We start from the raw sequence: 26,018 nt of genomic DNA on the forward strand, positions 1-26,018 counted from the left end.
GGAATGAACCAGTAATTGGAAAGTCTCTGTCTTCTACCACCCTCTGTAACTCAGACTATCAAATAAATATCTTTTTTAAAAACAAGTACTGACAGAGCAGGAGTGAATTACACTTATCAAGGATGCCCAACCAGGTGGGTAAAAGGAAAACTAACATATTTTATGTCTCAGAAGCAAATAGAAAAGTATGTTTTAGAAATGATGGAATATAGTTAACATGTTAAAGAGATGTGAAGAAAATAGGTTGTTTATAATTATATAGATTCTGTGCTCGCTTCGGCAGCATGTATAATTATATAGATTCTAATTACAGAAATTTGAAATTTAGCAATTACTTTCATTGTGACGAGACTGAAAGGAAACATCTTTTCAGATAATGTATCATAGTAATATAATCAATGTAAGTTCAAGTTTTGTTGGACATGGTTATTTCCTCTTAAAGGTACTAGCAACAAACATGATAGGAAACCAAACCACTGTGTCAGAGTTCCTCCTCCTGGGCCTGCCCATCCAGCCACAGCACAAAAACCTCTTCTACGTCCTGTTCCTGGCCATGTACCTGACCACAGTCATAGGGAACCTCCTCATCATCATCCTCATTCGACTGGACTCCCATCTCCACACGCCCATGTATTTGTTTCTCAGCAACTTGTCCCTCTCTGACCTCTGCTTCTCCTCTGTCACAATGCCCAAATTGCTGCAGATCATGCAGAGCCAAGTCCCATCCATCCCCTATGCAGGATGCCTGGCCCAAATATACTTCTTCCTGTTTTTTGGAGACCTGGAGAACTTCCTCCTTGTGGCCATGGCCTATGACCGCTATGTGGCCATCTGCTTCCCCCTGCACTACACCAGCATCATGAGCCCCAAGCTCTGCTTCTGCCTGGTGGTGCTGTCCTGGGTGCTGACCACGTTCCATGCCCTGCTGCACACCCTGCTCATGGCCAGGCTGTCTTTCTGTGCAGACAACAGGATCCCCCACTTTTTCTGTGATATGTCTGCTCTTCTGAAGTTGGCCTGCTCTGATACCCATGTCAATGAGTTGGTGATATTTGTCATGGGAAGCACATTTCTTGTCATCCCCTTCCTACTCATCACAATGTCCTATGTAAGGATTGTGTCTTCCATTATCAAGGTTCCTTCTGCACGGGGCATCCATAAGGCCTTCTTCACCTGTGGCTCCCACCTGTCTGTGGTGTCATTGTTCTATGGGACAGTTATTGGTCTCTACCTAATCCCATCAGCCAATAATTCTACTGTGAAAGAGACTGTCATGGCTATGATGTATACTGTGGTGACTCCCATGCTGAACCCCTTCATCTACAGTCTGAGGAACCAAGACATAAAGGGAGCCCTGGGAAGAATTGACTGTGGAAAGAAGACTCTCTTCTCTCTAGGATGGTAACAAGTATTTTTACACAATTTTATCCTTTACGTATACTTAATTGATGCTGAAATATTATTCCAAGTTTTTACTGTACCAAGGAACCTCTGTTAAAATGGTGTACTACAATATGCCTGTCCTGTAGTTCAAAAGAGAGTCTGACCTTGGAGACATGGCCATACTTCCTCTGACCTCCCCAGATGACCTTGGAGAGGCATAGTTTAAGAACCACTACTTTAAATAACTCCATGAATACATATATAAACAATAAAATGATTACTAGTCTATGTTTAGATTGAGGGTTTTTTTAACTTCCACGTAAGAGAGGTTGGGTTAGGGGTTTTTCAAATCAAGAGTAAGAAGGCACAAGCTACTAGTGCTACACAGCATAGTGGGGGTGCCTACATAGTTCACAATAACATTTTCATGCCTTTTTAGTAAACAGAAGACAGGAGCTCCAAGGCTCTAATCATAAAGTAAAGACAGGAAAAATTATTTGTCCTGATTTTATTACTATGCATTGTATACATGCATTTAAATATAACACTGTACATATCACACCATAAATATGTCTAACTGTCGTTAACCAAAATTTTAAAGAATGGTTAAGTTTCAAATGCTTGAAAAGACATGCTTTATTATATTATCTGGAATTATGTTTTGAATATTGCATTTTAAATAGTCCTCTGTAATCCTATAGTGCTTGTAATCAATACTAAATAATATCCAAACATCTGAACCTCCAGCCTTCCTTCAATGTCTCCTTTATATATCCTTCTTCAAAAGTGCTCACATCATTTTATCTCTTAACTTTCCCCCCATTTTGATTTATTTTCATGTCTACATAGTCTTTTTTGATCCAGCCTGACCTTTAGTTGATCTAACCCTTTGACACAGTGATGTATTTTGTGTCTACTTGTCAATTAACTAATACTCAGGGGCCCATGAATTTTTGCTTCCCCAGGAATACAGAAAGACACTACAAGCTGGCAAAATTTTCACTTTTTAAGGATGCCTCTTACTTTGGACTTTACAAAAGAAATTCATGTCTGTGTTTTTATTCTACTCTCATGACTTTTCAACAGTACTGAAAAACCCACCCAGAACAATTAGGAAATGAAAGAATTGAAAGATATCTGAATTAGAAAAGAAAAGGTGCAATGTCTGTGTTTGCTTAACTGATTTTGTACACAGAAATCCTAAAGACTCCATCAAAAAGCTGTTAAAGCTAATAAATTAATTTGATATAGTAGGATACATTAACATACAGAAACCAGTCATATTTGTATACTGTAACGATGAACTATCTGAAAACAAAATGTTTAAAAATTTCACTTACATTAGCCACAAAAGATATTCAGAAATTAATTTAACCAAAGAAGCAAATATCTTTACATCAAAGATTTAAAACATTAATGAAATATGTTGAAGATAAAAATAAATGGAAAGATATTCCATATTTAGGAATTGGAGTTAATTGTTTAATGTCCATACTATACAGATCAACCTACAGATACAATATAATCTCTAGCAAAATTCAATGTCATTTTCCATAAGAAAAAAAATCCTGAAATCAATATGAAACTACTGAAGAAAAGACCCTTAATAGATAAGACAACCTTGTGCAAGAAGAACAAAGCTGAAAACATCATACTATCTGATTTCAAAACATGTTGCAATTATATAGTAATGAATCAGCAAGATATTGTCATAAAACACATACACATTGACCAATGGCAAAACAAAGAAGCCAGAAATGAACCCACACATTATAGTCAAAGGATTTTTAGTAAAGGTGCCAAAACTACACAATGGGAAAAGGACAATATCTTCAATAAATGGTGTTAGAACACTGGAGATTCACATGTAAATAAAACAGAATTGGACTCTTATACAAAAATTAAAGACTTAAACAATTAACAGAGTGAACAATCTACAGAACAAGAGGAAATATTTACAAACCATGTCTGAAAAAGGGCAATATCCAGAATATATATATATACACACACATATATATATATAACTCAAAAAACCCAACAGCCAAAAAGAATATGATAATCCAACTAAATCTGGATACTAGATCTAAACAAACATTTGTCAAAGGAACAAATACAAATAGCCAACAAGTACATGAAAAAATGCTATCACTAATCATCAAGGAAACACACGTTAAAACTACAATAAGATATGGCCTCACTCCAGTTAGACTGGCTATTATCAAAAAAAAAAAAATAACAAGTGTTTATGAGAATGTAGAAAAAAATGGAACTCTTACACACTGTAGGTAGGAATGTGAATTAACATAACCAGTACAGAAAAAAAGTATAGATAAATAAAAAGAGTGGCCTTATGTATAGTAACCTTACCACTGAAAATATATCCAAGTGAAACACTCCTATGCCTTTTGCCACACTATTCATAATAGCCAAGAAATTGACACAACCTAAATGTCTGTTAATTCATGAATGGATAAAGAAAATGTGGTACATACAAACAATAGAATACTATTCATATATAACTATATATAATATATATAATATGTATATAATATATATAATAGAATACTATTCATATAAAGGATGAAATCCTGTCACTTGCTACCCTACGAATGAAACTAGAGGACATCATGCTAAGTGAAATAATCTAGGCATAAAAAGGCAAACAAGAGGTAAAAGTTCATGAAAAATGGAGTTAAAATATAACGCTAATTTTCCATGAACCTTTTGAAGTCTCCTTGTATACTGACCTGCATAACTTCATTTACATGGAGAATCCAAAAATATCAAGTTTATAGAGATGTAAAGTAGAGTAGTGGTTATCAGAGCTAGGGAAGGAATAGAAGCTGTTGGAGAAAGGGTACAAAGTTTTATTTAGGTTGGAGGAATAAGCATTTGAAGCCTATTGTACAACAAGGCTAGTAACAATGTTAATAATAACCCAATAGAGGTCAGTGCTGTGGTTCAGCAGGTTAAAGTAAGGGCCTGCCATGCCTCATGGCATTTGAGAGTGAACTAGCAGATGAAGACCTCTCTCTCTGTCTAGCCTTCTTTATAATATACCTCTGCCTTTCAAATGAATAAAATAAATCTTTTTAAAAACCACTGATAACGTTAGTTAAGAATAAAGTTATGCAAACTTCAGAAGTACTAAGAATGTTTCCATGACAAAAAAGGTAAGTATTAGAGCCAGTATTGTAGTGCAGTGGGTTAAGCTGCACTTGTGATACCAGCATCCCATGTGAGTACCAGTTCAAGTCCCAGGTACTCCGCTTCTTACATCGCTCCCTGCATAAGCACCTGGGAAAGCAGTGGAAGATGGGTCCCTTCCACCCGTGTGGGAAACCCAACTGGAGTTCCAGGCCTGGCCCAACCCAACCATTGCAGCCATTTCAGGCATGAACCAGCAGATGGAAGATCTCTCTCCCTCTCTCTCTATAACTTTGCCTTTCAAATACATAAAATAGATCTTTTTAAAACCAGGTAGAATTTTTGCTTTAATAATTTCATAATGTATATATATATATATATCAAAACAGCACATTGTACCTATAAACAATGACTATTTCTCATTTAATAATAAAACAAAATAAATTTTTAAATATTAAAGATCTAGGCAAGATCTATATGATGAAAACACTGGTAAAAGTAATCAAATATTACTCTTGTATAATAAACATACCATGTTCAATGACTGAAAGACTTACTGTTAAGATCTTGATTTTCTAAACTGATCTAGACAGTCAACACAATTCCAATCAAAATTCCAACAGATGTTTTGGTCCACAAATTGATAATTATGTTCCACAGGTAAAGAAACTAAAAACCACAATTCACTTCAGAAGAGAAAAACCAAGTAACAGGATTCATAATACCTGGTTTCCAGACTTATCATGAAGCTACAATAAGCAGAAAAATGTGTTATTTAAGAAAGATAGAAATATACATCAGTATGGAGTGTGTAGAAGAGCATGGAGATACAAGAAATTGACCCACTCGTGCATCTTCCATTGGTTTGCACCTTCCAAAGATACAATGAAAATTCAGTGGAACAAATGAAAAGATTGAATTTCCATATGCAAAAAAAGCAAACTTCACTCTACACCACACACTCAACAATTAGCTCAAATGCATCCTAGATCTGAACATTTGGAGGAGTGCTAAAAGCTTCCCCAATCCCAGAGAAGATGCAAGGAGCACGTGGAGAATGATGGAAGTGGGGAGTTGTTGAGTTGTATCTACCAAAGCCAGTCGAAATCGGCACAGAACTGGTTTCTGCAGCTTTGGCTACAATAAAAGGTACCTGAAAGAACCTCAAACGGTGAACTGGAAATGTGTGGTCCTCAAGACGTGTGCATTTTCTGCCAAGGGTTAAAAGACAGTTTCGTTCAACTGGAAGTTGAACCTGCCCCAAGTCCTTTAGATTCTTAGGTAACACACACACACACTGGTGGAGGGGTGGTAATTCCACCTCGGGTAAAGGATATTGACCACCAAGAGAAAGTAAAGCACACATGGGCACACAAGGGCAGCAGGAAGAACCATGCCTGAAATTCGGGGGAATTCTTTGGATGTCACTCAGTAGTTCCATTTCCATTAATGAAACCTGCAAGAATCCAGTAAAGGCAAGACCAGTGAAGATGCACATTCTCTGGGAATTAGAATTTCCTATGAGCCATTATGTAAAGATCCTCACCAGCCAATCATGGTTAATGGAAAGATGAACAAGAAATGGGTACTGGAATTATAATTGCCACACATGACTTCATGATCAGTTGCAGGCACACGAAGCAATTGACATTAGGAGGTAACAGGACATGTAGGGAGAACAGAATGGATGACGGCAGTGGACGATACTTCTGAGGTTTCCCTAGAGAGCTAAGGATATGAAAGGCAGTTAACAGAATGAGAACCTGGGTTTCTCTTTTAATCACGGCCTGAGGCAGAATGTGCAGAATCTGGGAGATTCATCATTTCTCTTGTTCCTGTCCTGCCTGGATTTCTATGTATGATTGATTCAGGAGCGGACTCTTGTTATCAGTTTTTCTCTCTGCTGGGGACTGCCTACAGAGAAGTGGGTTATAGTGAGAGAGCCTGACATTTGGACATCTTTCCAAGCATGGATGTGTCTTTCCTGATGGTACTCCACTCACTGATCACTCATGGCTTCTTCATGTCCATAGGACAAAGCCTAAATTCTTACATGGCTATGGTCTACCTTTTATGTTACATTCTCTTAACAGGCTGGTTAAGCACCCATCACAAACTTCTCTCCGTCCCCACCTTTCCCCAAGGTGTAGTCGGGTATGACCCAGGACTGTGCTCACTGCTGTGGGACTCTGGAGAGTCCTGTCCTGGTGAGGTCCTGGGCAATTACTTTGTCCCTAATGAGTTACTCCAGGATGTGGCCTCCTCTGGGACGCAGGGCCCTTTAGGCCCAGGGATGGGGAGAACAAGTATGTAAGAAGCAGCAACGCAGACACTGATCATGAGAGCAAAGGCTGTCCCCTCTGATGCCTGTTGTGAGCAAAGGGAAGCAGATCTGGAGCCCCAGCCCTGAGCCCCCAGCCCTGAGCCACCTTTAGAACCCTGGGTAAGTTGGACAGGATGGTGAATGAGCTGGCAGTGCCTCAGTGTCCCTCCTTAGTTTCCAGGTTGTATGAATCACTTTTCAGCTGTGATAACGTTCCTCTTCTCCATCTCTCTGCCTCCTACAACTGTGCCACACTGTAGAAATACTTTAAGTAATCTTCTCCTAGTACAATTTTTTAAATGATAGTCGCCATTATTCTCACTTACTGTACAATGTATTTTCAGTGAGCATATCATTTCAACATAATAACTCTGTAAAGCAGTCTCTTTTAAACATATTGATTTATTTAATTGAAAGATATTTGCAGAGATAGAAGAGACACAGAGACAGAGAGAGATCTTCCATCTGCTGGCTCATTCCCCAAATAGCTGCAATGGCCAGGGCTCAGCCAAACTGAAGTCAGGAGCAAGAAGCTTGATCCAGGTTTCCCACATGGGTGCAGGGGTCCAAGAACTTGGGCCATCTTCCACTGTTCCCAGACACATTAGCAAGGAGCTGGCTTCAACGTGGAGCAGCTGAGCAAACTGAACACCAAAATGAACACCTGTTCTTTCCTGACTGTCCCACTTTGAATGAAATAAATCTTTAAAAAAAAGGCTCTTCCCACACATGTGGATGGATGCTTCTCCTCTGCTTTCCTAATCAGCTTTGAGAAAAAACGGAATGTGTTAGTGATCCCCAGAAAATAAAGCAGAAGTAACAGTGTGTGCGTGTACACTCAAAAAGTTGTAGGAAAACAGAAAAATGATTTTATTTTGGTGTAAAAAATTTTAATACATAAACATGTATATTATGAAAAGGGGCATGTATTCCAAAAGGTTTTACACCAGAATTAATTCATGCTGTTAGTTCCATATCTCCATGAACTTTTTCAAGTACACTCATATACACATGCACACACATGATTAATTTTAAGGAACTATTTCACATGATTATAGGAGCTGATAAATCTGATATCATTAGGGTAGGTTGGCAAGTGAAGACCCTGGGGAGACCTGATGTTTTAGCCTTGAGTTCAAAGCACTCTGGAGACAGAAACTGTCTTCTTCAGGGGACATCAGACTTTTCTCTTAAAATCTATTGATTCCATTATGCTCAGCACACTGTGGAAAATAATCCACTTTACTCACAATCTAATTATTTCAATGTTAAGCACTTTACAAAATATCTTCACAATACCTACATCAAGTATTTTAGAAAAAACTTGTTACCAAGACCTAGCCACATTATTTTTTTGAGAGGCAGAGTGGACAGTGAGAGACAGACAGAGAGAAAGGTCTTCATTTGCCGTTGGTTCACCCTCCAATGGCCGCCGCGGCTGGTGCACCGTGGCCGGCGCACCACACTGATCCAAAGCCAGGAGCCAGGTGCTTCTCCTGGTCTCCCATGTGGGTGCAGGGCCCAGGGACTTGGGCCATCCTCCACTGCACTCCCGGGCCACAGCAGAGAGCTGGACTGGAAGAGGAGCAACAGGGACAGAATCCGGTGCCCCAACCAGGACTAGAACCTGGTGTGCCGGTGCCACAGGCGGAGGATTAGCCTATTGAGCCACGGTGCCAGCCGCCAAGACCTAGCCACATTGACATGTAAAATTATTACATAGGATATGGAACCCTGAAGAAGATCTCAAGTGAACAAGTCAGGATAGAAACCATATTTCTTCCTTTAATTCCTCCCATAATTTATTAAATTCTCATATTTATTTTTTCTACATCAAAGTCCATGACATCATGTCCATTTCAGCATCAAGATGTATGGGCTCAGTCAACTGTATTGTTAAAAATAGTATATCTGGGCCAGCGCCGCGGCTCACTAGGCTAATCCTCCGCCTTGCGGCACCAGCACACCGGGTTCTAGTCCCGGTCGGGGCACCGAATTCTGTCCCGGTTGCTCCTCTTCCAGTCCAGCTCTCTGCTATGGCCTGGGAGTGCAGTGGAGGATGGCCCAGGTCCTTGGGCCCTGCACCCCATGGGAGACCAGGATAAGTACCTGGCTCCTGCCATCGGATCAGTGTGGTGCACCAGCTGCAGCGCGCTGGCCGCGGCAGCCATTGGAGGGTGAACCAACGGCAAAGGAAGACCTTTCTCTCTGTCTCTCTCTCTCACTGTCCACTCTGCCTGTAAAAAAAATAGTATATCTGAGGTTCCCTAATATTTTGTGATACAAAATTGTATCTTAAACTTGGATAGATTGCCAAAAATTCATGCCAAATAGTTAAGGCTAGAGATTTTTAATTTTGAGATGATTTAATAAATGTAGTTATTTTAACATAATGGGGTTTTGCTCCTTTAAAGTTGAAGGAATCCACATCTCAGCCTGAAGAAAAGTGAATGGACATTGTGAAACATCAGGTACTGCACCAAATGCTGGCTGTGCCCCAGTCATCAGGGAAGTCGACTAAACGAGTAATCAAGGGGCTTGACCGCTGCAGGGTGAGTTCAGGATGGGATGGAAGCATAGTAGCAGGCCTCACCAAGTCTGGAGACACAGAAAGGTTTAGTTGAGCAGGGACAGGAAATACACCTGAAGGATGAGCAGGTGAGGGAGGGTGCAAAAGGAATGAAGTGGTAGGCAGGAGGGACAACAAGACGAGGGTGTTTCAGTCCAGCATTGCTGGAGGGTGGGATGCAGGGGTCATTGTGGGGCAAGATGAGAGTGTGCAGCTAGGCAAGGGCGAGGTTATGAAGCAATGTTTGTATCCTTGAAAGGAGTTTTGCCTTTATTTTATGAGGAATGAGAATCTCTCAGACCATTCATCAAAAGAGAGATGATCCTGGGGCTGACTTCATGATGCAGAGGGTTAAGCTGCCACTTGCAATGCTGGCATCTCATATCTGAGTGCTGGATCAAGACTCTATTTCTTCATTTGCAATCCTGCTTCCTGCTAATGTGCCTGGGAGTCAGCAGATGATGATTCAAGTACTTGGGCCCCTGCCACCCATGTGGGAGACCCAGCTGCAGTCCCAGGCCCCAAGCTTTTGGTTGACCCACTCCCAGTCATTGCAGCCATTTGGAGAATGAACCAGCAGATGGAAGATCTCTCTCTCTCTCTTTCTGCCTTTCAAATAAAATAAATTATCTTAAAAAGAGAGATGGGCCAGTGCCACAGCTCAATAGGCTAATCCTCCGCCTGTGGTGCCGGCACACTGGATTCTGTCCCGGTTGCTCCTCTTCCAGGCCAGCTCTCTGCTGTGGCCCGGGAGTGCAGTGGAGGATGGCCCAAGTGCTTGGGCCCTGCACCTGCATGGGAGACCAGGAGAAGCACCTGGCTCCTGGCTTCAGATTAGCGCAGTGCACAGGCCGCAGTGGCCCTTGGAGGGTGAACCAACGGCAAAAGAAGACCTTTCTCTCTGTCTGTCTCTCACTGTCCACTCTGCCTGTCCAAAAAAAAAAAAAAAAAAAAAAAAAAAAAGAGAGAGAGAGAGAGATGATAAGATTTTCATTTATGTTGATGGAAATAAGCTGGACACACACACAAAAATACTGCATGTTCTCCCTTTTATGTAGAAGCTAAAATTTAAAAAGAAAAAAAAATAAAAAATATAACCCAAAAAGAGAAATGCCTGTTTATCAGTATTGCTGCAAATACAGTTTTGCAAAACTTTGTTTTATATCTTTGTGAAACCACTGGTTAAGCTACTATAGTTTTAATAATCTGTGATTATTTTAAAATTCACTGGATATGGGGGAAATAGTCATCTTTTCATTTGATTCTTGTTTATAGCCATTGCCTACATGCCTGCTGAGCTAGGGTCTTTTCACTGTATTCGCTGGATCATTAGGTCTTTGACTATGATGTAATTTTAAAATAAAATATCTCAAAAAATAAAGACAGACAGCAAGGTAGAGAAACAGAGAGGGCAGAAGAGAAATGTTATATTCTTAGAACTGTATGTATGAACTGTATTGAATCTTTCCTCTTTTTTTAATAACACATTAACATTAGAATTGATGATAATTGTGTTGTAGTAATTTACATGCATTTGCTGTGGCCCTAACAATCTATTAATAAAGCCCTCTAAAATGAAAATAAATAAAAAATTTAAAAATCCATAGGAAAAATGTTTTATCTTAGAATGCCACAATGTGAATGAAGCATCTTTAAGGAGAAGGGTATTAAGGCAGAAGACGAGAAGAGCAGAGAGGATTTTTTAATAGTCCAAGTAAGGTAAGATCTGTTTGGTCTAAGATTGTGGTGTTGGGTTGAGGAGTCAATGAATCAGAGTGAGATGAAGTATGAAATCTATGACAGCTATATTGCAACTGATGGTGAGAGAAGGAATGAATGAGATAAAGCTCACATATTTCTGATCCTAGATTCCTCTCACTGAAACATGAGAGAGTGGAGGAGGAGGTTGGGAGAGGGAAATGTTGAGATCATGAGTCATTTGGGATCTCTTGAGCTTATGGTGCCCATGAACCATCCATAGAAAATAATGGGATAGAGTTCTCTGTGTCAAAGATGTCTGCACCTGATATTTAAATAGTGATCTAAGACACTGAGTAGAAGGATTTTTCTTGGGAGTATTCATACAATTAAAAGAAAAAAAGGCTTGACGAACATTAACAAGTAAGAAAGTGACATGGGGCTGGCACCGTGGCACAGTGGGTTAATATTCTGATTGCGGCACCAGTATCCCATGTGGGCGCCAGTTCTAGTCCCAGTTGCTCATCTTTCAACCTGGCTCTCTGCTATGACCTGGGAAGGCAGTAGGGGATGGCCCAAGTGCTTGGGCCCCTGCATCCATGTGGGAGACCCAGAACAGGCTCCTGGATCCTGGATCCTGGCGTCAGATCAGGCGCAGCCCTGGCTGTTGTGGCCATTTGGGAGTGAACCATGGATGGAAGCCCCTACACTCTGTCTCTCCCTCTCTCTGTAATTCTACTTCTCCAATAAATAAATAAAATCTTTAAGAAAAAGAAAAAAAGTGACAGAACAGTAGCCAATTAAAGTTACTGAGGATAACCAACCAGGAAGATAAAAGTAATGTATTTCATGCCTCAGAAGAAAATAGAAAAGAATGTTTTAGAAAAGATAGAATGTTGTAATTGTTAATGAGAAGTAAAGAAAGTCACAATTACAAGCCTCTTTTTTACATGTAAGATTATTATTAGGAGTTAATATTTAATATGTGCTGGACAATTTGCAGATTCCACATAGTTCATAGATACAACTCTATAAGGATATAATCTGATTATAAAACATTGGAGTGTAGAGATTATGTTCATTGTGATGATGGTGAAAAAATAATTTTTTTCAGAATACTTAACAGTCAGCGTACCATAGAAACAATCAATCAAACTTCAACTTTTGAAGATATAACTTGTGAGATATACCAATGAGGACAGAATCCTACTCTGAAAAAAGCAAACAGGTAACTGACGGATGGAAAGTACTCTCACAAAGATCTTAGTCCGAGGGTAACCTCATACAAGCTTCAATGAAAAAAATGAATTTGAGTTTTCAAGCACATAGCAGATGCCAGAAAAGGTTATAGGTATCTATGTTGTCCAATGTTTGTGAGCAGAAGGTAAAGTGTCTGGTTGCCTTTTTTTAACTTTTATTTAGTAAATATAAATTTCCAAAGTATAGTTTATGGATTATAATGGCTCCCCCCCCCAACTTCCCTACCACTCGCACCCCTCCCATCTCCCGTTCCCTCTCCCATTCCATTCACATCAAGATTCATTTTCAATTATCTGTATATACAGAAGATCAATTTAGTATATATTAAGTAAAGATTTCTTCAGTTTGCACCCACACAGAAACACAAAGTGTAAAATACTGTTTCAGTACTAGTTATAGCATTACTTCACATTGGACAACACAATAAGGACAGATCCCACATGAGGAGTAAGTACACAGTGACTCCTGTTGTTGACTTAACTATTTGACACTCTTGTTTATGGCGTCAGTAATCTCCCTAGGCTCTAGTCATGAGTTGCCAAGGCTATGGTTGCTTCTTAGCTTTTTTTTCAATTGTCATGTTAATGTAATGTTAATGCAAACAGAACAGATTCCATATAGCTCATAGATACAACTCTATAAGGATATAATCTGATTATAAAACATTGGAGTATAGAGATTATGTTCATTGTGATGATGGTGAAAAAAATAATTTTTTTCAGAACACTTAACAGTCGGCGTACCATAGAAACAATCAATCAAACTTCAACTTTTGATGGACACTACTGCTTCTGCCTAAGGGCTCTAGCAACAGAACATGACTGGAAAGAACCAAACCACTGTCTCAGAGTTCCTCCTCCTAGGCCTGCCCATCCAGCCACAGCACAAAAACCTCTTCTACGTCCTGTTCCTGGCCATGTACCTGACCACAGTCATAGGGAACCTCCTCATCATTGTCCTCATTCACCTGGACTCTCATCTCCACACGCCCATGTATTTGTTTCTCAGCAACTTGTCCCTCTCTGACCTCTGCTTCTCCTCTGTCACAATGCCCAAATTGCTGCAGATCATGCAGAGCCAAGTCCCATCCATCCCTTATGCAGGATGTCTGGCCCAAATGTACTTCTACCTATTTTTTGCAGACCTGGAGAGCTTCCTCCTTGTGGCCATGGCCTACGACCGCTATGTGGCCATCTGCTTCCCCCTGCACTACACCAGCATCATGAGCCCCAAGCTCTGCTTCTGCCTGGTGGTGCTGTCCTGGGTGCTGACCACGTTCCATGCCCTGCTGCACACCCTGCTCATGGCCAGGCTGTCTTTCTGTGCAGATAATGTGATCCCCCACTTTTTCTGTGACATATCTGTTCTGCTGAAGTTGGCCTGCTCTGACACCCATGTCAATGAGTTGGTGATATTTGTCATGGGTGGACTTGTTATTGTCATCCCCTTCCTACTCATTATTACATCCTATGCAAGGATTGTGTTGTCTATCATCAAGGTTCCTTCTGCGCGGGGCATCCGTAAGGCCTTCTCCACCTGTGGTTCCCACCTGTCCGTGGTGTCACTGTTCTTTGGCACAATTATTGGTCTCTACCTAATCCCATCAGCCAATAATTCTACTGTGAAGGAGACTGTCATGGCTATGATGTATACTGTGGTGACTCCCATGCTGAACCCCTTCATCTACAGCCTGAGGAACAGAGACATGAAGGGAGCCTTGGGCAGAGTCATTTGTAAAAAGAAAATCCTCTTCTGCCTATGATGGCAGAACTAAAATTTTTACATAATTTATCTCATACATATATACAGATACTAATATTGGAATACTATTCCAGACTCTTTACGTGAATTTCTGTCAAAATGGCACACCACATAATCATTTAATATTAAGAAAGAAAATGTAGCTGAGCAATTTAACTAAGGGAGAGGATCTTCATGACCTGGCTGTCTCTTCCTCTTTATCTTCCTCACCTGGAAAAGCATAGTTTAAAAACTACTGGTTTGCTGGGTTGTGATATAGCAGATTAAGCCAACAACCTGCAGTGCCGGCATCCCATTTGGGCACCAGCTTGAGTCCTGGTTGCTCCACTTCTGATCCAGCTCCCGGCTAATGTGCCTGAGAAAGCAGTGGAGGAGAGCCCAAATGCAGAGCCCACGGGGGCATCCACATGAGACATCCAGAAGCTGCTCATGGCTCCTGGCTTCAGCCTGGCCCAGTGCTGGCTGTTGCAGCCATTTGGGGAGTGAACAAGTGGATGGAAGATCTCTCTGCCTGCCTGCCTGCCTGCCTCTCTCTCTCTCTCTCTAGCTCTGCCTTTCAAATAAAATAAATCTTTTTTTTAAGAATTACTGTTTTAAATCATCTGCATGTCTTACATTCTTAAATTGTTATAGGACTTTTCTTATTTTATCCAGAACACCTCTTTGTTTGTGGCAGTTCTAAGTAGTTCCATATATTCTTTGCTCAGTACTAAATTAGATCAAGTGTGTTAATTATCCCAACCAACCACTAAATGTCTCCTATAAATACCCCCCAAAAGAAAATTTCACAACATTGTATCACTTAAGTACCCTCTACCCCTCCAGATTTATTTTCACATTTACAAAGACTTTCTTGGCCTGGCATGATGTTCAATATATTTTTTCTAATCCTTTACAACAATGGTGTAGTTTGGGTTTATTTAGAATTAACTAACAGCACAAGAAGATTTAAAATTTTCTCTAGTAATGAGAAAAAAGCTAGAGCTGGTACAAATAAGTTCACTTTTTAAGGATGTCTCTCTTCTATTTGATATTTTGACTTTCACAAAATAACTGTTTTTATTCCACCCTCATGACAACTTCAAGGATATTCAGAAGCTACTATCAAGGTAAAATATGCAAAATATGGAGGAGTTCAATGACTGCCCAATCAGTGTGTCAGTTGCTGAGCCTATATAATATCACAAACTATCTGACTCCAGTTTCTTTTCATTCTTTTCCAGTTCAGAAGGAAGATGGGCAACCATTCTTTTTTCAAACAGCTCCATGTATGGCAAAAGTTCCAACCTTAACTTTTTTCCTTTGTCCCACAAGTGAGGGCCTCCAAAGCCATCACCTTCATCCTCTTGTATGTTTTCCTGACCTCCACATCTTGATCTGAAGCCCAGACCTTTCTCCTGAGCTCCCAACTGCCATTTTCATCTGACTAGTGCATATCTCCACTTGAGTTTCCACGGGCAGTTCAATCACATCATGCTCAACATTCAGCTCTTTATGTCCCGTCAAGTGTCCTTAATCCTACATCCTGATTTCTGATGTCACCTTCTACAGGCTTCCTTGATCAACCACTTCTTTACATTTGATTTCATATTTCTTGAAATAATGTACTTTCTATATGGTTGTTAAGGTAACATCAGTTCTGGGGCCGGCGCCACGGTGTAGTAGGTTAAATCCCTGCCTGCGGTGCTGGCATCTCATTTAGGCACTGGTTCATGTCCTGGATGCTCCTCTTCTAATCCTGCTCTCTGCTTATGGCCTGGGAAAGAAGTGCTTATGCCTCTGCATCCATGCGGGAGACTCAGAAGAAGTCGCTGGCTCCTGCCTTTAGACTGGCTCAGCTCCGGTCATTGCAGCCATTTGGGGAGTGAACCAGGGGATGAAAGACCCCTCTGTCTGTCTCTCCCTCTCTCTGTAACTCTGTCTTTCAAATAAATAAGTAAATATTTTTTTTAAAAAAAAGGTAATGTTGCCAGTGCCGCAGCTCACTAGGCTAATCCTCTGCCTTGCAGCGCCAGCACACCAGGTTCTAGTCCCAGTCGGGGCGCTGGATTCTGTCCCGGTTGCTTCTCTTCCAGTCCAGCTCTCTGCTGTGGCCAGGGAGTGCAGTGGAGGATGGCCCAAGTACTTGGGCCCTGCACCCCATGGGAGACCAGGATAAGCACCTGGCTCCTGCCATCGGATCAGCGCGGTGTGCCGGCCGCAGCGCGCCGGCCGCGGTGGCCATTGGAGGGTGAACCAACAGCAAAAAGGAAAACCTTTCTCTCTGTCTCTCTCTCACTGTCCACTCTGCCTGTAAAAAAAAAAAAAAGGTAATGTCAGTTCTTATAATGGATAAACTCTGGGGGCTGGTGCTGTGGCACAGTGGGTTAATGCCCTGGCCTGAAGCGCTGGCATCCCAAATGAGCGCCGGTTCAAGACCCGGCTGCTCCACTTCCGATCCAGCTCTCTGCTATGGCCTGGGAAAGCAGTAGAAGATGGCCCAAGTCCTTGGGCCCCTGCACCCGCGTGGGAGACTGGGGGAGGCTCCTGGCTCCTGGCTTTGGATCGGCTCAGCTCTGGCTGTTACAGCCAACTGGGGAGTGAACCATCAGATGGAAGACCTCTCTCTCTCTCTCTGCCTCTCTTCTCTCTCTGTGTAACTTTGACTTTCAAATAAATAAAGAAATCTTTAAAAAATAATGAATAAACTCTGAAATCTCAGTGGCACAATACAAAAGAATTATCAGTTACAAGATAAAATATTAGCCTTTAAATTAGTTTCCTCTATACCAGAAATACAATGGAAAAAAACCTCAACACTGAAAAAACGAGCCTGTTCTCAAGGCCAATTAGATTAGATACAAGAAGGGTTAGTGCTGTGATGCAGCAGGTTAAAGCCCTGGTCTGCAGTGCTGGCATCCCATATGGGCACTGCTTTCGATCCCAGCTTCTCCACTTCTAATCCAGCTCCCTACTAATGTGTCTGAGAAAGCAGTGGAGGATGGTCCAAGTCTTTGGGCCCCTGCACCCATGTGGGAGACCTGGAAGAAGCTCCTGGCTCCTGGCTTCAGATTGGCTCAGCTCCAGTCATGCCATTTGGGGGGGTGAACTAGCAGATGGAAGACCTCTCTCTGTCTCTGTCTCTACCTCCCTCTGTACTGTAACAAATTCTTTACTGAGATACATACAAGAATACCACAATGAAAGGAGATATATAATGGCCATGGAAAGGGTGCCTTTTTTTTTTTTTTGACAGGCAGAGTAGACAGTGAGAGACAGAGAGAAAGGTCTTCCTTTTCCGTTGGTTCACTGCCCCTCCACCACCAATGGCTGCTGTGGCCGGCGCCACGCTGCAGCCAGTGCACCACGCTGATCCAAAACCAGGAGCCAGATGCTTCTCCTGGTCTCCCATGCGGGTGCAGGGCCCAAGGACCTGGGCCATCCTCCACTGCACTCCCAGGCCATAGCAGAGAGCTGGACTGGAAGAGGAGCAACTGGGACAGAATCCAGTGCCCTGACCGGGGCTAGAACCCGGGGTGCCGGCGCCTCAGGTGGAGGATTAGCCTATTGAGCCGCAGCGCCAGCCAGGGTGCCTCCTTTTAAACAGATTTTTTGAAGATTAGCCTTGACATAGTAAAATCAGTTTAAAAGTATATAATTTGATGAGTTTTGAAGCTGTAATATTTTAACATCAATTCACATCAAATATATCCAATGAAACCCGAGTCCAATTCCCTATGGAACTGTTTCTGTGCAAACTGACAAGCTGATTCTTAAGTTAAAAGAAAAATGGGTAAAATTTCTAAGAATTATTTGAAAAATAGAACCTGAAAGTTTATTCTTGGTCTGTAAAATATCAATATGTATTTGAAAAAAATCAATATATAGTTGAAATAGTATAATTTATTCAGGAACTGACAAAAATCAAATACAGCGAGAAAAATGTAAAGAAATAGTCCTGTGTCTGTGAGGATCTATTTTATGATGAATACAGAATTTCAATCAATGGAGGAAAGAATATACTACTCAAAAATGACACTGAGAAAAATTGGACGTGGAAAAATAGTAAATGAATTCCTTACACTACATGTAAACATAACTTTTTATAAAGATTTATTTCATTTATTTGAAAGAGTTACAGAGAGAGGTAGAGACAGAGAGAGAGGTCTTCCATCCACTGATTCACTCCCTAGACGGCCTCAACAGCCAAAGCTGTGCCAATCTGAAGCCAGGAGCCAGGAGCTTCTTTTGGGTCTCCCACGCGGATGCAGGGGCCCAAGGACTTGGGCCATCTTCTGCTTTCCCAGAAGATAGAGGAGCATCCGGGACTAGAATCGGCACCCATATGAGATGCCGGCACTTCAGGCCAGGGTTTTAACCTGCTGCACCGCAGCGCCGGCCCCAGTAACTTTAATAGCTTCAAAAGCTAAACGGAAACTACAAATATAAAAATAATATAAAATAATTTATGAGGAGGCTTCAAAAGTTTCATGGAAAATGGGATTAAAATATGATACAAATTTTCAATGAGCTTTTTGAAGCCCCCTCATATATCACACAAAACTCAGGAACTATGTTTAAAAAGTCTGACATATTTGAAACTTATCTGGACAAAAGATAACATAAATGAATCTGAAAGAGACATAACAGAGTATAGTCTAACAGACACAAGATTAAAATTCAGAACATATTAAAGGCCCCCACCAAAATACAGACAGAATAAGCTCTAGAGTTCTATAATACAGTGGGGTGATTATAATTCATAATAATGGGTCCTATGCTATATATATATATGTGTGTGTGTGTGTGTGTGTGTGTGTGTGTGTGTGTGTTGAGAGATTGGATTATATCCCATAAAAATGTACACACAGGGGCCAATGCTATGGTTTAGTGGGTAAAGCCACCACCTATAGTACCAGCATCCTATATGAGCACCAGTTCAAGTCCTGGCTGCTCCACTTCTCATCCAGCTCCCTGCTGATGCACCTGGAAAAGCATTGGAGGATGGCCCAAGTGCTTGGGCCCCTGTACCTGCATGGGTGACCCAGAAGAAGCTCCTGGCTCCTGGCTCCTGGCTTCAGCTTGGTACAGTTCCGGCTGCTGCGGCCAATTGAGGAGTGAACCAGCATATGGAAGACCTCTCTCTCTCTCTCTGCCTCTCCTCTCTCTGTGTAACTCTTTCAAATAAATAAATAAATCTTTTAAAAAATACCTATATTATATGTTAATCAAAAATGTTTAAAGATGGAAACCTGTTGGAGTGAGGTGGACACTATGGGAAATGGTGGCTTGATCAGCATAGCCCTGACTGTTAATGAACAACTAAATACATTATCCCTCTTAGTAGTTTTTTTTGTTTGTTCTACTTAATATGACTGGTTTAGATCTGTAATTGATGCACAGTTATTCTTAAGTGTTGAAAATTAACTGAAATGTGATCCCTGTTGAACATGGTGGTGGGAATGGGAGAGGGAAGAGATGTATAATTTGGGACATGCTCAGGCTGACTTGCCCCAAGTGGTGGAGTTGGAAGCATACCAGGGGATTCCAATTCAATCCCATCGAGGTGGCATGTACCAATGCCATCTCACTGTTCCAGGTGATCAGTTTCAGTTCACAGTTGGTCATGGTGAAGGGACTGGGAGTCAAAGGGAGCACATAGACAAGTCTAGTACCTGCTAACGCTAACTGATGGAGTAAATAAAGGGGAGAGTGATCCAACATGGGAAGTGAGAATCTCAGCAGACTCATAGAATGGCAGATGTCCTAAATAGCACTCTGGCCTCAGAATCAGCCCTAAAGGCATTCGGAGCTGGCTGAAAAGCTCATGAGAGTATTTCAGGCATGGAAAGCCAAGACACTCTGGCAAAAGATCTCTGCGAGTGAGATCCCAGTGGAAAGAACAGGCCATCAAAGAAGGAGGTACCTTTCTCTGAAGGGAGGAGAGAACCTCCACTTTGACTATGAGCTTGTCTAAACAAGATAAGAATCGGAGAACTCAGAGGGCTTCCATAGCCTTGGAAACTCATGACTGGAGCATAGGGAGATTACTGATGCCATAGACAGGAGTGTCAATTGGTAAAGTCAACAACAGGAGTCACTGTGCACTTACTCCTCATGTAGGATCTCTATCCTTAATGTGCTGTACATTGAGATTTAATGCTATAACGAGTACTCAAACAATATATTTCACTTTGTGTTTCTATGGGGGTGCAAACTGTTGAAATCCTTACTTAATGCATACTAAACTGATCCTCTGTAAAAAAAAAAAAAAAAAAAAAAAAAAAGAAATTATCAATTCCCAACTTGACTCTCACTGGGATTAAACATGACAATAGGTCTGCTCTGATTTCATCATCATTTTAAAAAATCATCTATTATTTTTCACTTTATGTTTCTGTGTGGGAGCAAACTGTTGAAATCCATACTTAATGTATACTAAGCTGATCTTCTGTATATTAAGATAATCGAAAATGAATCTTGATGTGAATGGAAGGGGAGGGGGAGTGGGAAAGGGGAGGGTTGTGGGTGGGAGGGACGGTATGGGGGGAAAGCCATTGTAATCCATAAGTCGTACTTTGGAAATTTATATTCATTAAATGAAAGTTTAAAAAAAAATAACTGTAACTCTGTTTTTCAAATAAATAAAACAAATCTTTTTGAAAAAAAAATGTTTAAAGATGAAATACTAAGATTATAAAACAGGGGCTGGCGCCTTGGCTCACTTGGTTAAACCTCTGCCTGCGGTGCCAGCATCCCATGTGGGCGCTGGGTTCTAGTCCTGGTTGCTCCTCTTCCAGTCCAGCTCTCTGCTGTGGGAGGGCAGTGGAGGATGGCCCAAGTGCTTGGGCCCCTGCACCTGCATGGGAGACCAGGAGGAGGCTCCTGGCTTCGGATAGGTGTGGCGCCATCCGTAGCGGCCATTTGGGGAGTGAACCAATGGAATGAAGACCTTTCTCTCTGTCTCCCTCTCTTTCACTGTCTGTAACTCTACTTGTCAAATAAATAAGTAAATAAACAAAATTTTTTAAAAAAGAATAAAACAAATAGAACAGAAAGTATAAAAAGAATACTAGCAGAGAACTCATAAAGAATAAATGACAGGAAAATATGTTCAGCTTCAATGCCAACTAGGAACAAGCAAACTGAAAAATAGTAAGTGTTCATTGAATGATCATATAATTGGCAAGTTTACAAATAGTTGACCTTCTCCACTAACAGCAAGGACTAGGGACTACATTTTAAAATTTTCTTGAAATATAATTTACATACAAGCAAATACACTCATTTTAAGGTCAGTTCAATGAGTTTTAAAATAAAATAAACTTATAACCCACTCAAAATCTGGAAAAATTCCATCACCTCGCAATTTAGTATGAAAATTTACAGGCCAGCGCCACAGCTCAATAGGCTAATCCTCTGCCTGTGGTGCCAGCACACTGGGTTCTAGTCCCAGTCGGGGTGCCAGATTCTGTGCCAGTTGCTCCTCTTCCAGTCCAGCTCTCTGCTGTGGCCTGGGAGTTCAGTGGAGGATGGCCCAAATGCTTGGGCCATGCACCTGCATGGGAGACGAGGAGAAGCACCTGGCTCCTGGTTTCGGATCAGCGTGGTGCACACGCCGCAGTGCGCCAGACGCAGCAGCCACTGGAGGGTGAACCAACGGAAACAGGAAGACCTTTCTCTCTTTCCCTCTCTCTCACTGTCCACTCTGCCTGTCAAAAAAAAAAAAAAAAAAAAGAGAGAGAGAGAGAGAGAAAGAAAAAAAAAGAAAATTTACAATCAAGATTTCATCTCCTGTCACTAAGCTGATTTTTTCCTATTTGAATTCTATCACTGCAGATCAGAATTTTCTGTTTGAATTGTTTTTAGAGTCATTGTTAGGTTACACAAATTAAAAAAAAAAAAAACCAGTGGCAAGCATAGGGCTCTCACTCACTCCTTCCATTCCAGTTATCCTCGATATTAACACCTTGCCTGAGGGTGGGACATTTGTACAAATTATGATCCAGTGCTGACACCTTATTAATTAAAGTCTACAGTTTCCTAAAGGAAACTACGTTTTGTAGATTTGAACGGATGTATAATGATTTGTATTCACCAATTCAGTATCAAAAAGAATAGCTTCACCTCCTAAAAATCCTCCATGGCTTTTAAAGAACTTAGTCTGATTTTTCCAAAGGAGGAAAATTTACTCCCCTACCCTGAAATCCCCTTGGAATTGATATCCTATTTAAAATATAACTTGTTAATGACCTCCTTTTAAATTGTGCAGTATCCAGGTTTTACAGTCTTAAATATGTTTAACTCATCTATGCTCATTTAATTACAATCCAAGTTGCAAATTCAAAAACCTAAAATAGGCACTCGTGAGCATAAAATTCCATTTAGTAACAAGTTAATGTTCAGCCTTTAAAATGATAATATTTCCTTTCCTTCAAAGGATTTCACAAAAATAGAGTAACATCAAAAATGTAAAGTTTATTGATAACTTGCAAAATAGTGAGAAGAGGAAAGAAATACTTCACGAGTGAAGTATCAACTAGTATATAGTTATAAATATTATTTCACTGAATCATGATGTAAATGACAATATACCATTTTTTCTCATTGCAATGATGATTGTCATGAATCTTCACTTTGCAATATTAATCTGTTTTCAAGAAAAATAAAATGAAATGAAAAAAAAAAACCTAACTCTGGCTCCCTCCCCAAGCTTGAGAGAACAACATTTAGGGCCCCAGGGATGACTTGAGTTCTTGAGTAAATACAAACCAAACTATTCTAACAAAACAAGATGAAAGCTCATTCTAGATTCAGGTCCATTAAAAAGGACAATGCAGAGGCAGGCACTGAGGCATAGTAGGCTAAACCTCTGCCTGTAGTGCCAGCATCCCACATGGGTGACAGTTCATGTCCTGGCTGCTCCACTTCCCATCCAGCTCCCTGCTGTGGCCTGGGAAAGCAGTAGAAGTTGGCCCAAGTGCTTGGGCCCCGCACCTGCATGGGAGACTCAGACGAAGGTCCTAGCTCCTGATTTCAGATCCGCCCAGCTCCAGCCTATGAGGCATCTAGGGAGTGAATCAGGGGATGGGAGACCTTTCTCTCTGCTGCTCAAATAAATAATTTTTTTTAAAAAAAGCACAATGCAGAGAGGAAAACACAAGATAAATTAAAAAGGTTAAGAGACAGAATGATGTGAGTGCTTTATAGAGAGATAAGTAAAAAAAATTTTTTGAACAACAAATCCAGTTTAGAAGTAGCAGGAGACTGAGGTGTTTGGGTCTTAGTCCTTGTTGACGTGGGAGGAGGCAGTATCATTTAAATTGCAGTTATTGTTTTAAAAACATAGATGATAAGTAAGTGGTTTAATAACTTGAGACCAAAGTTTCTATTAAAATATCATAAAATACGCCTCTTCAAGGTGACCTGAAATTCACAAAGAGAAAAAACTTTCCTAGCTGGTCACTGAGAACCCATTCCTGTGTTCAACTACACACTTCTCCTTTCTTACTTACTGAACAATTACATAGTGTTTCATTTAAACAGTTTCAAAAATAAGTCTGTATTAATATTTAAATATCAATAGATAAAATTATGTAATAATCCCAATCATCATGGGCAGAAGATGATTTTCTTTTTACAAATGACTCTGCCCAGGGCTCCCTTCATGTCTTGGTTCCTCAGGCTGTAGATGAAGGGGTTCAGCATGGGAGTCACCACAGTGTACATCATAACCATGACAGTCTCCTTCACAGTAGAATTATTGGCTGATGGGATTAGGTAGAGACCAATAACTGTCCCATAGAACAACGACACCACAGACAGGTGGGAGCCACAGGTGGAGAAGGCCTTACGGATGCCCCGCGCAGAAGGAACCTTGATGATGGAAGACACAATCCTTGCATAGGATGTGATAATGAGTAGGAAAGGGATGACGAGAATGATGCCTCCCATGACAAATATCACCAACTCATTGACATGGGTGTCAGAGCAGGCCAACTTCAGAAGAGCAGACATATCACAGAAAAAGTGGGGGATCACATTATCTGCACAGAAAGACAGCCTGGCCATGAGCAGGGTGTGCAGCAGGGCATGGAACGTGGTCAGCACCCAGGACAGCACCACCAGGCAGAAGCAGAGCTTGGGGCTCATGATGCTGGTGTAGTGCAGGGGGAAGCAGATGGCCACATAGCGGTCGTAGGCCATGGCCACAAGGAGGAAGCTCTCCAGGTCTCCAAAAAACAGGAAGAAGTACATTTGGGCCAGGCATCCTGCATAAGGGATGGATGGGACTTGGCTCTGCATGATCTGCAGCAATTTGGGCATTGTGACAGAGGAGAAGCAGAGGTCAGAGAGGGACAAGTTGCTGAGAAACAAATACATGGGCGTGTGGAGATGAGAGTCCAGGTGAATGAGGACAATGATGAGGAGGTTCCCTATGACTGTGGTCAGGTACATGGCCAGGAACAGGATGTAGAAGAGGTTTTTGTGCTGTGGCTGGATGGGCAGGCCCAGGAGGAGGAACTCTGACGCAGTGGTTTGGTTCTTTCATGTCATGTTGTGTGGCTAGTACCTTTAGGAAGAAATAACAGTGTCCCCTAAAGCTTGAATTTAAAAATCAACATATTTCTATGATACATTATTTATTAAATGTTCTGTCAAAATACTTCCTTTCACTCACATCACAATATCGATGTCTTTACTCTTGATGTATGCAATTACAATCCATAGACATAAATGCCTTATTTCTTCATTTCTTTTTACATGTTACAGTATTCCTTTGTTTCTCAAACATTATTATCTATTTGTTCCTGAGACACAAATTTATTAGTTTACTTTCTGACCACTTGAAAACTATGATTGGCTCCTACTCTGTCTGTTTCTTACCTGTTAATTTTCCTCAAGGTTTTCTAAATATCATTTTCTTTCAACTTTATGTATACCTACAAGCAGAACCATGCCCTCCACTGTATTAGCTTACCATTTAAACACTAGTGTAGATATCTATCTAACCCACAGAACTCTGTATCCCACCGCTCCATGATTATCTTCCTGTGGAGGGATCACAGACATCTTAAGCTCAACAGATCCCAAATGAAACTCGTCTTACCTAGTCCCTCTCCCAAACTTCTCCTTCTCCATTCTCACAATCAGTGAAAGGAATCCAGTACCAAATCAAAACTCTGTGAGTTTTATTTCATTCATTTCTCCTCTCATCATCAACTCCAATCTAACATAGCCTATAGATTCTACACTTAGCTCTCTGATCATCCACTCTGTATCCAAACACACGATCCTAGGCCAGGCCGACATCTTAACTGAAATGGATGGTTAAAACAGCTGCTCAATTCATCTCCCTGTTTCTCTGCTTCAGGGCTTTTCTCCTTCAACAATCTTTTTCTCCCATTGTGGTGTTCTTACATCTTTCTCCTGACTAAGTATTTCAGAGGATTCTCATTGCTCTTAAGATAACGGCAAAATTCCTTTCACGGGCAGGAGTGGTGCTCTAGGACCTGACTCTTGCCGACCTCCACACTATCATCTGACCCCACTCTCCAGCAGTGATGGACTTAAAAGTGATCATTTCTTGCCTCCAGCATTTTGCACCTGCTGTTCCTCCTAACTAGCATCTATTCCCTCTGCTCCCTTTCTACCTGATTTACCCCCAGTTATTCTTCTATGTAGATGACATTTACTCAGCTAAACCTTTCATGTCTCACCAGACTTCTTAAGATTTGCTCCTATGTTACCACTGTTCCCAGTACTCATCCCATAGCACTCACGTCCTAGATCACTAGTTTAATCTGACTTCCCCCCAGACTGCAAGCTCCGTGTAGGAAGGCCATGCCATGCCTGCAGTAGAGCTGGCAGCTGGCATGGTACCCAGATAGGACCTAT

At 41.2% G+C, this 26,018-nt stretch overlaps 3 protein-coding genes across 3 annotated transcripts; 2 read left to right on the forward strand and 1 right to left on the reverse strand.

Annotated features, from left to right (window-relative positions):
- Positions 1-457: 457 nt before the first annotated feature.
- Positions 458-1,405, forward strand: LOC138846352 (olfactory receptor 1E16-like). Its single transcript, XM_070061793.1, has one exon. The coding sequence runs from the start codon at positions 458-460 to the stop codon at positions 1,403-1,405; it is 948 nt and encodes a 315-aa protein (XP_069917894.1).
- Positions 1,406-13,197: 11,792 nt separating this feature from the next.
- LOC100352235 (olfactory receptor 1468) lies at positions 13,198-14,147 on the forward strand. The gene has a single exon (XM_070060037.1). The coding sequence runs from the start codon at positions 13,198-13,200 to the stop codon at positions 14,140-14,142; it is 945 nt and encodes a 314-aa protein (XP_069916138.1). The 3' UTR covers positions 14,143-14,147.
- Positions 14,148-23,592: 9,445 nt separating this feature from the next.
- LOC138846353 (olfactory receptor 1468) lies at positions 23,593-25,150 on the reverse strand. The gene has a single exon (XM_070061794.1). It carries the CDS (start codon positions 24,576-24,578, stop codon positions 23,733-23,735), a length of 846 nt encoding a protein of 281 aa, XP_069917895.1. The 5' UTR covers positions 24,579-25,150; the 3' UTR covers positions 23,593-23,732.
- Positions 25,151-26,018: the final 868 nt, after the last annotated feature.

The sequence above is a fragment of the Oryctolagus cuniculus genome, chromosome 17 (genome assembly GCF_964237555.1).
Source record: "Oryctolagus cuniculus chromosome 17, mOryCun1.1, whole genome shotgun sequence".
NCBI lineage: Eukaryota > Metazoa > Chordata > Mammalia > Lagomorpha > Leporidae > Oryctolagus > Oryctolagus cuniculus.

Bases quoted from the DNA above. Each gene is read 5' to 3' on its own strand.
- LOC138846353 (XM_070061794.1), bottom strand. From the start codon at position 24,578: ATGTACCTGACCACAGTCATAGGGAACCTCCTCATCATTGTCCTCATT.
- LOC100352235 (XM_070060037.1), top strand. From the start codon at position 13,198: ATGACTGGAAAGAACCAAACCACTGTCTCAGAGTTCCTCCTCCTAGGC.
- LOC138846352 (XM_070061793.1), top strand. From the start codon at position 458: ATGATAGGAAACCAAACCACTGTGTCAGAGTTCCTCCTCCTGGGCCTG.